Raw genomic sequence first — 12,083 nt, 5'->3', positions numbered from 1 at the left:
GGTTATTATTCCAATTAAAGAAAGGAATGTGGGCAAGTACATATCGTTGTTTACACTTCGCTTTCCCTGGAAGAAAACTGAACATACTATAATTCCTGAAGGGATTCTGCATTCCTTTCCCAGAGAACAGGAATGATCATTTCCACATTTTCATTTATTCCACATGTTGTGTGCTGTAGATCTCCTGCTAAGATTCATAAGAACATCACTTGACTTTGAAAAGGCATCGGCTGTATCTTACTCTTTCCTAGCGGCCAAGCCAGAACAAGCTGCTGAGATAAATATCAGGTGGTCCTGCACCATTCAGGTTGGCTCGCAGATGGACATGTGTAAAGATGTAGGGCTAGGAGGCCAGTTAATTCCTTTTAAAACCCTGAGGAATTCTGACTGAACTTTTAGCACCGGTTGCTTCTCAGTGTCTAGTAAGTACAACTGCTTCTTAATCTTTTTCTGGACTGCGGTGAGTCTCCGGTCTGATTAGGCTCATTTCTCCCTTCATCCCTTAATCCCCAAATGAAACCCTGAATTGACATGGATGTAGAAAAACAGAGCAGTACCACTTTACAGTATGTTCTCAGCCACCCTGATATCCTTGAATGATTTGAGCCATTATCTGCTAAGAGCTTTGTTTAATATGTATGTTTTAATACACCCGTTAACATTAAGGACTGAGTTCCTGTTATTTCTTTTTTTGGGGGTAGTTGGTTCCCAGACTAAAAATATTTAATCTAAAATGAACTAAAAAACCAAAATGTCAAGGCATGGTGGCACAGAAGGTAACACCTGTGCCTCATGTCTCTTAAGCTGCTCATTCAGGTATAGGTTTATGTTTAGGTCCAGCTCAGGGATTTCAATGTTTGTGTGTTCGCAACCCAAAGACATGCATGGAAGAAAGCAGTGGTAAACCACTTCTGTACCCTCCTTTACTATGAAAACTGCGAGTTTGTTGGACTTGACTCTGCAGCACTGGAATTTGCTGCGAGTTGAGTTTGACTGGACCCTTACCGCAGTGAAAGGTGTTTCTATACATTATAGTAATATGCAGATATTCTTTTAGCAGATGTTTTTGTGTACATTGAGCATTAGGTAGAACTTCTCAGACACCTTCATTCAAGGCAGTGTACCGTCGTGGACAGACTACACTAAACTCCCACACAACTCTTGACACATTTGTACAGCAGAGTTACACATGCACACATATAGACGTTTTTACGTTCCTTTCTTTGAGCCCACAGCTGCTGTGAGGCACCAGTGCTTCATGCTAATAGGATAGAGACATTTTGATAATTTGGCTCAAAAAAGTTTATGATATCAAGAAACAAAGTCCGCAAGGCCACTGCCTCCGTCTTTCACTGTGCAAATCTTGCAGACACTGTGCGGATGTTACTGGTGCTGTTTAGCGTCACTAATGAAGTTTGATGCAACATAATCTTAGTGCAACTATCAGATTAAGGTTTTATTTATGCTAGTGTAAGGGCATTTATTTCTTAAAAATGTTTATGCAGTATTCATTTCTAAAAGTTTGGTGGCACAGCGAGTAGCGCTACTGTCTCACAGCACCTGGGTGGTGCAAGAGGATGTGGGTTCGATTCCCACTCAGTCTGTGTGGAGTTTGCACGTTCTCCCCGTGTCTGCATGGGTTTCCTTGGTTGCTCTGGTTTCCTCTCGCAGTCCAAAGACATGCTGTTCAGGTTCCCCCATAGTGTGTGAATGACACAAAGAGAGTGTGTTTCACTGATGTATGGATGAGTGACCCAGTGTAAGTAGTGTATCTACCAGGGTAAGTCACCGCCATGAAGAAGGTGTGTGGGCTGATAACACTACATAGGATCCATTGTAAGTCACTTTGGAGAAAAGCATTTGCTAAGTGAATAAATGTAAATGCAATGTAAATGTAAAATGAGTAGTTTTTAGAACCTCTGCCAAAGGACACAGGTGTGAATCGTGCTCCTGAGCATGGTGCGCACCCTTAAGTGCACCACGGAAAGTTTACTTTGCTGTATAAATGGTCGAATGGTTGTAAGTAGATTAACGCTGTAAGTTACTATGGAGGAAAGTGTCACCTGAATGAAATGATAGTATTGAATCTGCTTTCTCAGCTGTAATTTCTGTTTCCCTTAATTGATAGCTGACACTGTAAATGGTGATAGAGAGGAAGTAGTTGTTCTCGAAGAAGTGACTGTATTAATAAACTCTTCAAAGGGGTGTCCGCCTGCATTCAGTGCCTGTATGGAAGGAAATGAGTGCAGACGCCACCGTTCATACCGTACTTAACACATGTGAGCATAGTAATGCAGGGTAATGCAGAGGTTAATACCATAGAGGTTCCCAGAAAATACATGTTAAGCTATTTCCAGTTATACAGCTGGGTAATTTTACTGGATAACTTTTAGGTTTAGCAACCTTTAGGTCCAAAGGCAGCAGCTGTAACCATTACGCTACCAGCCGTTCCTTAGCAGGAACGCAAATACGGAAAGTGTGAAGAACAAGGTACAACTCATTGTAAAAATCGAGTCTTTTAAACTCCAGTTTATTTCTTTACTGAGTGGCATAACATAGGTCAGTTGAAGGTAGGAAACAGTAGGGCTGTGGGGGCAAACTGCTCTTCTCCGGTCTCTCTCTGTCTATACCATGTGGTTAGTGCTGCCGGAGTGACACGGCAGTCTTGAACTTGTGTGTGTTCCCTTAAATGAATGAAAAATGAAGACGAAGCGCTGATTTCGGTGCGTACGCGAGCAGACGAGGACGACGCGCACTAGACCCAACCTGTTTACATGCAGGCCCTGGCCCAGGCGCTCGGCTGGAATTCGGGTTCTGCTCGGTAGTCTCAAGTGCTTTGGAAAGCGCTGTGGGCTTCCGTCCCATCATAATATCGTCCACTACCCCCGCATCAGCGCCAGGCCGCAGGGCAAGGGACGTACAGCTACACCCCCCGAGCTGGAGCGCTTCATTCCTAGTTCCCAGTTCCCAGGAAGAGAGTCGGAGCCTGCGCTTATTTACTCTGGAAGACCGCTCCAGCGCAAACGTCGGCTATCTGATAGATAAACAGTGCGTGCAAATTGCCTCTGCCCCAGGCTATTGTTCCACATTTTGGCCGAGGGACAGTGCAAAGAAGCCTGGACGTGGTCTGAGAATTGAGGGAGATGCCCCTCCCAGTGCATACGGTTCCCAAATAGACAAAAATACAGTGCTGGATAACAATTGCACTTCCCTTCAGTTTGTCTGAAGTCATCGGTGACTTTTGAAATACAGATTATCTTTGCGGCGTTTTCCTCTTCGCGTAAACAGCCTTCGTTCGCTGTAAGATACACCCGTTCTTCACATAACGGCGTTAATTTGGTGAATGACCGTTGGGTCAGCTCCCTTTCACATTTTTATTTACATAGTGGAAAAACGATAATCGGATACCAGAGAAAAAATGCATCGTGAAGTGATACCACCAACATATAATAATTGGAAAAAAAACATTCTAGCTTGTCTTTTAATGTTGTATTTTCATAATACATTTTTTTTTTTCCCCCATTCCTTATCAGTAACTACTTGTCCAGTGCAGGGTCCTGGAGGTCTGCAGTCTATCCAGGAAACGTGACATGAGACAGAGTACATCCTGGATGGAGATGTTTAGATGATTTGGCTCACAAATGTTTATTATAGAAATAAATAACATTCACAAGATCACTGCATGTACATTTTACTCTCATAAGCATGTGGATGCTGTTCTCTAAGAGGTTCTGTGTAGCTTTACTAAGCAACGTCTGAAACATTTGGAGACTCATTCCTGTCAAAGGGAGTGTTGCTAAGTACTGAGAAGGTGCCCAGACCTTTGCATGTAACACATTTTGTGTTTTATTGATACTTTTTTAAAAAATATTTTTCTGTTGTATTTTGTCAGTCTGCTAAATTCAGCAAATAATAATTACGCATTAAGATATGCATACTGTAAGTCAAGGGAAAAAAACCATCAACTAACTGAAATAATATTGAATTTGCTGTTTTAGTTGTGATTTATGTTTTCTTTAATCAATGGTTGTGATTTGTGGATGTCGTTAGTGTTTACGTGTATTCATTTAGCTGATGCTTTTTTCCAGAGTGACTTAGTTATTTACCCATTTTATACAGGTGAGTAATATTTTTTCACTGGAGCAATTTAGAGTACCTTGCTCAGGTGAGACTCAAACCTGTGACCTTTGGGGCCGAAGATGCCAGCTCTAACCACTACACTCCCTGCTACCCGGGGTTATTTGCAGGAGGTTGATACATTGGCACTGGCATTACAAACACGTTATGCATTTCCAATATAACAAAGTTTCTCCCAGATAGTTTTTAATAGCCCTTGCTTCACGTGTCATTTTTATAAAATGTTTGCCTGTTACCATTAATTAGCAGCAAAATGCACTAGTGGAAGTGAACCAGTTCAAAGCTCTTCCATGTCTGGTTTGTGGTCAGTGTTTGTGGAAGCACTTAGTGGAAAACGTGAGTTTATTTAATTTTAACATAGTTTAATGTTAATGAAAATGTTAGCAAGTCTTAGTGTCCACTTATGTAGTATTAACTGTCCAAAATGCATCTCTTTTACATAAAATTTGCATTACACCATCTGTCATGATCACCTTTCTATGGCCTTTCTAGTGTTATTCTGTCAGCAGCTAGTTGTGTAATGTGCACCTGGTAAAAACTGTGGTACGGACCAAAAGGCCGAGCTTTGGCTGTCTGCATGTCTGCTCTTCCCCTGACTTTTTAGATTTGTGAACAAATCGAGTTACAGACAGACAGCCGGTCCTAATAGTGGCAGTAAACTGAGGACCCAGTGTAATTCGTCTTGTTATGGAAGAAGTGTGAACATGTTAATAATCTGTTATGGAATATCTGAATATCTGTCTCTGTTCATGGCTGTGTCGAGAGGAGTCCAAACATCACCATTCACACTACGCTTGTGCTCCAGGCGCCATTGTTTCCAAGGTAACGTAGAGATTAATACAGTAGAATTAGCCAGAAATGGCCAGAATGACACCAAAAGCCTTTCTGGATCCGTGTTGGCAAGTGTGTATCTCTGTCCAGAAATAGCTGAGAAGAGCAATGATGCAGTTGTACAGTTTAAATACCTGTTGTCAAAGTAAAACGTCCTCAACCAAGCACAAATGCCATTGTACTGAATAACAAGGCTGTTGTATGTATTTATATTGGCCTCTTTGGAACGTCGCTCTTTCTGACTTTAGACTTCAGTCTGACGCTCAAGGAACGAACCATTTATTGTATTTGTGAGGAATGGTGAGGGAGTCAAAGGTCACAAAGATCCACGGATGAAAGGTGGGAGTCGGGTTCTCTGCCAGCTAAGCATGAGCAGTATTTGAAAAAAAATGTATCGGTTCAAATTAATTTAAAAATAAAAGCTATTTTTATTCAAGACAGTCATAACGTCCTCATATTTTGTAGTATTTGTAACAAAATCAATCTTCTTATTTATTTACTTAATTCTTCGTGTTTTTTCTTTCTGTTGTTGTTCTGAGGGCTGCCACACAAAATTTTGTTGTATTTCATAAAATGACAAAGTATCTTATCTCAAAATAATTATTTTTAGCTCACCCTTTAATTACTTACTTTCATTCATTTATTTATTATAACTGCTTGTCCAGTATTGGGTGGTAGTGATCCAGAACTTATGTTACAAAGGGTGTGACACAGTACAGTGCAAGGAGACATATAGATAATTTGGCTCGCAGATATTTATGATATAAAGGAATAACATTCCCAGTAACACCTTTGATACCACTCTGCAAAGCATGATGGCAGTATGCGGTTAGAGATGCAGTGTAACAGCACAAACAAATGTTTGTCGCTAGATTATCTTCGTGCGATTGTGAAATTAAAGCTTTACGCCAGTGCAAGGGTGTCCATCGTATTAAAGCTGTTGATGTGTGTAGCTGCGAAGCCATGAAGGGAGGAGGCGGGAAGTGTCTTTGTCGTGGTTTATTTAAACCATGCTTGGCGGTTGGAGGACGCACGACCACAGACCTTCCCCATATCGATTCGCTCCCTGTTGTGTCTGAGCAGGCACTGTTTCTGTAAGCGACGGGAACGAAATGTGCACCTTGGCACCGTCCTTAGTCCTGCTCCCAGAAAGCATGGCTCTGATTGGTTGAGACTGTTTATATCATAATGTTGTTCTCCCTATGCTGCTTCACACTCGCCATGATCGTTTCTGTACATAGTTAAATGAAGTCATGTTATTCTGTACTTTTTCTTACTAAGTTTTCAGGTTCGCGGGATCAGTGTCCAGCAACTGGACTTAAGTTGTCAGGAGTTGCCCTGTGTGGGCTTGACTGTGCCTGTCTGTAGTTGGACTGCATGGTGCACCCTGGTCAGGACTGCGGGAAACACGTTTATGGAACTAAAATTCCTGTATGATGCATAAAAAAGCCATTCTAGAGAATGTGTTTGCCTGTTAATGGACGAAAGACCACCAGCTGCATATGGGCTGTGCTGGAGAAGTGCTGCATTACTCACAAGAACCGAGCGCTGGAGTAAAAATGGAGCACACACTGTGACAGGAAGTATGATGTCAGGCCTAAATTATTTGTGAACATCAATGGGGTGAGCTCAGGGTGGGGGGTGCTCGTATTATCCCGGAAAGATGAGAGCCTGTTGAGGCCGTGTCCCACGCCGAAGGCTTGTGGTTCTTTCCCACCGGGGTTGGCGAGCCCGGTCCGAGCCACGCTTAGCCGTCGTCCCGTTTCCCTCCGGCATCCAGCTCCTCCCGGGCGCCCAGTGACATGAACACCCACTTACACCTTTTTCCCAGCAAGGGAACACGAGTCAGAGTTACATAATGTGGACGGTACAAGAGTACGGTCAGTTCTGCTGTAACGCTGCAGTTGTGTTCCTGCGAGATGCCAATTTGCGTAATAAAAATCTGTTTCAATGGGAAAAACGCTAAGTAGGAGAGCACATGGAATACAGATTTATAATCTAAAAAAACACTTAGCACACTCAAGAGTAAGGTGATAGTGCAGAACCTACCCAAACACACACCCACAAAATAATGAAAAATATGTTTTGCTACCCTTCTCTTTGTTTTTTCTTGCCAAGTGTTGCGTAAGATCCACACCTGAAGCACCAGGGTACTTCTTAACACTCTCTTCTCACCAACCATGATGGGTCAAAATAAACATTCAGTGCAAAAAAAAGAAAAAAAACATAGGTAGTGCGAGTTTCAGTTTTGGCTGATTTTTACATCATTGCGAAAACGCGCTTACGGACGTTTAAATCATGTAAAGTCACTTCATTATGTGTGAATATCCATAATGAAAAAGCGCATTATAGCGGCGCTGAGTGTGCAGTTGCAGGGCGCCCTCTAGTGGTGCGCTGGCTCCCTGCACACGCACAGAGCAGGGGGGGGCGCTTCTCTAGACAAGTGGTCCTTGACTGACGACGGGCTTCCGAGCAGTGACGCTGCTGTACCGCCACTTCGTCGTTAGTCGCAAACCCCCTTGTGCTGTGTAATAGCAGCAATAACTAAATAAATAAACAATGATTGCGCGCGAAGGCTACTTTGTATAATAGAACTTTGGTAATTTCAAAAAGTTCACGTTATTTGCACATTGGTAAATCACACTGTCACTTTAAGCATTCTCATTCTCTCCTTCTGAGTTCTCTGACTGTTACCATTATTTATTGTTATTGCTGTCATTAACACTGTTTTGTGTGTCATTGTTTTGTTTGTGCAGTATTTCAATTGTCCTTGCAGTCTGTGGAGAAGCATTCAGGAAGATTTTCGTGATACATGTACATGGTACTTGTATCTCTGACAAACTTGAAACTTTCAAACTTATTTATTAAAACCCGTAGGCTTCCGCAGTTGGTGTCAACTGACTGGGAGTTTTGTAAATTCTGGATTAAACCGTGTCGTGTGGAGACTCGAGATGAGAGGTGTCCAGGTTCTAGATAAATTGAAGCCCTCCTCCCGAATGAAATTGTCGGGGTGCTTCTCTATTTCGATCGCCTCTCTTGCCATGCGGCTCCTGTATCCGGGGACAGGTGACAGAACTGTGGTCTCCTCAAAGCGAATCTCATGACCGGTCTTCAGCGAGTGTTCAGCCACTGCTGAGTCGATGTTGTTGTTCTTCGTTGCTCTTATGTGTCCTTGGGACGTGTGGAGATAAGTCGACCTGTCTGCCCGATATATGTTTTTCCACAGCTGCACTCCGCTGGTCTTCAATGGCAGGTTATCTTTAACTGTGCCGAGAAGTCGTCTTGTAGTGGAACCGGTAGTGAAAGTGGTTTTGATGCCGTGTTTTATGAGCAGTTTGCTTATTTGGTCGGTCGTGCCTTTTATGTATGGGAGGTAGGCAATTCTGGCTGGTTTGAGTGTAGTATGTTTCGTGTTATCTGGAGTTTTCCGGTTTTTGTGCCGACGAATGATGTTCATGACACGGTTGCACTCATACCCCTGTTCTCTGAGAGCACTTTCAGAAGTGTCCGTTTTTCTTCCTCCCAGGAACCCTCATCGCTCAATCATATGCCTCTCGTGATCAAGGTGTTCACGACCGCATTCTTTTGCACCGGCTGGTGGTGGGAGGATGCGTGGAGGTACCGGTTTGTATGGGTTGGTTTACGATAAACCCTGTGGCTGAGGCTGCCGTCACTTCTCCTCGTTAGGAGAACATCTAGGAAGGGGAGGCTTCTGTTCTCCTCTTTCTACATCGTGAACTGGATGTTGGCGTGTCTTGAGTTCATGTGATGTTAGAAAAAAAAAAATCTTCCAAGGCGGTCGCTCTGTGTCTCCATATCGATATCGTCAACGTATCTCCACCAGCAGATGGGTTTCTGTGCTGCTGATTGGAGCGCCCGTTCCTCGAAGTCCTCCGTGAACAAGTTGGCGACGACGGGTGATAGAGGGCTGCCCATCGGTGAACCTTCCTTTTGCTTGTAATATGTTCCATCAAATAAGAAATAGGTGGAATGGAGGCAGAGACCCGTGAGAGCGGCAAAGTCCTCTGGCAGTTTTTCTTGTATTAGGGAAACCGTGTCTTTAATGGGGATGTTGGTGAAAAGGGAAATGACATCAAAACTGACCAAAATGTCACCGTCTTGGGTTTTCACTGAGCTCAGCTTTTCTATAAAGTGTGTGGAATTCTTGATATAGCTCAGAGTGTGACTGGTGAACGGCTAGAGAGCTTGTGCTAGGAAACGGGCAGTTTCATGCGTGATGGGTGGGTCTCATCGGTATCCCTGGTTTATGTATTTTAGGTAACCCGTAGAGGAGCAGCGGGCGAGGGTCAGTTGAGAGTAATATCTTTTCGTGGTCTCATCAATGGATGACTTCTTGATAGTGGAAAACACAGCGGGGGCACCACCTATCAGGACCACCCGCTACGACCTCCGACCCTGTTCCCACCCAGGAATACACCCACCCTCGTCAAAGACTCCATTCCACATCTAACCTTCACAAGATGTTGCAGCTCCCTGACGATGCTTCCAACAGGAGAAGTGAAACGGAACCAATGTCCCACATGACACGGTTTAATCCAGAAGTACAAAACTCCCAGTCAGTTCACGTTATTCCTGTAAAAATATGAATGTAGAATATCAATACGCACAGTACAATATTAGTTTTCTTTTCGTGCTACACTTGCTGTATATTCACTGTGATTTCTCATAGTTTTCTTTCACTTTTTCTTTTCCGCACCACCAGAATACTCACATTTTTGCTTACTTGGCATTTTAATACTACAAATCATATTGCACTATTCCTTCTTAAATACCTCTACTGCACAGTTATTATGTAAGTACTTGTATTGTATAGTTAACTGTTTATAGTATATGTATATTTGCACTAATTTCAGATTATCGACTTAGTAAATTAGTTATGTAGGTCTAAAAACTGTCCTTAGGTCTAGTGTTGCATGTTTATATTTATGCTTATTTTACACAGCACCGTGGTCCTGCGAGACACGACATTTCGTCCCACTGTATGTCCACACATGTAGTGGAATGACAATAAAGCTTGACTTGACTTGACTTGACTAATAGGTGTGACTCGAACGTCATCGCAAGTGAATCGCTGTGTAGGTGAAGCAAGTTTTTTCGTGAATGCAAGGCAGCCGCTGACAGACACACCAACTAAGTCAATGAGAAGCATGGTACCTTACAGCACTGCTGCCTGTTGATGTTGCTGTACAGCAGGTGGGGAGCTCATCCACAGATGGGTTGTTGCAAGCGGCTTACGACGTAAGCCGAGGACTGCCTGTAATATGTATATACAGTTTTTGTTTTGTTTCTCAAACGCAAGGTTACGGTAAGAATGGGTTTCGGGTTCATGTGGGACGTTGTGTCAAGATGGAAAGGTTGGTGTGCTGTGCCACCGCGGTGATGATTTCATTTTGGTGCGTCAGTAAGGTTCCCTTGCCATGCAGGTCTGGAGGGGCGCCTTGTGGAGGAGGGCGACTGATGCGCAGATGACAGCCCGTGTGACAGATTGCGGCGGGTCGCCTTCGCTGACTCATCCTTCCTGTTGTGTTTCCACAGGGGGCGGAGGCAAGAGGAAAGGGAGGAGCAAGAAATGGAGGGAGATCCTGCGTTTTCCACACATTAGCCAGTGCGTGGAGCTGAGGAGCAGCATTGGTGAGCCCCTCACACCCCTCCAACGCACACACGTGCACAGATACGCACGTGGGCACGCGTAACTGCCGGGGACTCCGTGTGCGTCTGCTTGCATTTATCCCCCTATCGGTGTGTGTTCGAGTCTCTGTCCTCCGGGTGCTGCGAGCCCATCTGTCCGAAACCACCTTTCCAGTCAAGATCTGTCTGTTTTTCCTACTGTGGGAATTTTACCCAACAAGTTGCTGCTCTGGCAAATACTGAGCAACTGGTCTGTGTTCCTTTTTACAGGCAACACAGTTTGTTAGTGTTAGAGAGCCTTCTTGGAAGGGTGTGTTCTGTCTCTAAGTGTTATGAGTGTTCCTCTCTGTGTTACGGAGAGGGGAGTATTTCAGTCCTTGTGTGTGTGTGTGTGTGTGTCCTTGCTGATGCACGCATGTCCTCGCTGACGTGTGTGTTATACAGAGAGAGACTTTCTCTAGCGGTGTGTATTCATGTATGTCCTTGCGAATTTGAGTCTGTGTGTGACCTTGCTCTGTGTGTGTGTGTGTGTGTGTGTGTGTGTGTGTGTGTGTGTGTGTGTGTGTGTGTGTTATACAGAGAGAGACTACTCCAGCCTGTGTGTGAAGCAGCCCATTGGCAGGGAGCTCTTCCGGATGTACTGTGAGACCAAGCCAAAACTGAAGAACTGTGTCCGGCTGCTGGATGCTATGGTAATGAACACGCTCTTGCTCACCCACACGGATGCAAGCGTGCAGACACACACGCAGCCAAACGTGGACTCGCAAGGAGTCGTCCGCACAAAGCTTTGAGCCCAAACTGTGAACGGGAAAAGAGCCAGCTGATTGTTCACCTGCGCTTTCCTGATTCCAGACTACTCTTTCTTGTAATTCTTAGCATTCGTTCAGGATGAGTTGTGAGCGCACAGCGTCACTCCTTGTCATTTACACAAAATGGGTTTTGTTTTCGGACAAGAATGCAAAGGAAAGGCTGTCATTGTTACCGCAGGCTCAGTTTCTCCTCGCCTGTATGAAGGAAAAAGCTGTGTCTCCTTTAGAGCGAACCAGACGATAGCACTGTGCAGAGATTCCGGAGAAAGTCCACTTGCGTTATGCCGTTGAACCCAGGAGTGTGCCTTCAGTATCTTTAACCGCATTCTTGAATGCCGAAAGGGCACATTTCTTCTGCAGAAGGCACGGTTTCATGAAGGCTCCTCACTGTACAATGTAAACACACTGTCAGCAAGGATAAGGCAGTCTGTCCAAACATGGTACCAGTACTGTTTATCCTCACAAACAGAGAGTATTGTGCATGTTGTTCTTAGTGAAATGCTGTGTAAACAGTCATGTCCTGGAGGGTTTTCTCCATTTCTTGTTCGACAGTTCCAAAAATCTACAGCCAACTTAAGAAAACACCCCTGATTAAGGTTGTCATGGAGAACAACAAACACACAAGTGCCACGTGTATTCCCAGCACGAATCAAACAA

The 12,083-nt window shown here is 44.1% G+C and overlaps 1 protein-coding gene across 1 annotated transcript in view; it reads left to right on the top strand.

Annotated features, from left to right (window-relative positions):
- Positions 1–12,083, top strand: part of LOC108936160 (G protein-coupled receptor kinase 5-like) — a 34,659-nt gene that overhangs the window by 16,576 nt on the left and 6,000 nt on the right. Inside the window, exons 2-3 of the mRNA XM_018755299.2 lie at positions 10,525–10,620; positions 11,197–11,309. Of these exons, the coding sequence (XP_018610815.2) occupies positions 10,525–10,620; positions 11,197–11,309 (209 nt within the window). The remainder of the gene's footprint in view (positions 1–10,524; positions 10,621–11,196; positions 11,310–12,083) is intronic.

The sequence above is a fragment of the Scleropages formosus genome, chromosome 6 (genome assembly GCF_900964775.1).
Source record: "Scleropages formosus chromosome 6, fSclFor1.1, whole genome shotgun sequence".
NCBI lineage: Eukaryota > Metazoa > Chordata > Actinopteri > Osteoglossiformes > Osteoglossidae > Scleropages > Scleropages formosus.
This window is presented reverse-complemented; position numbering and strand designations above follow the sequence as displayed.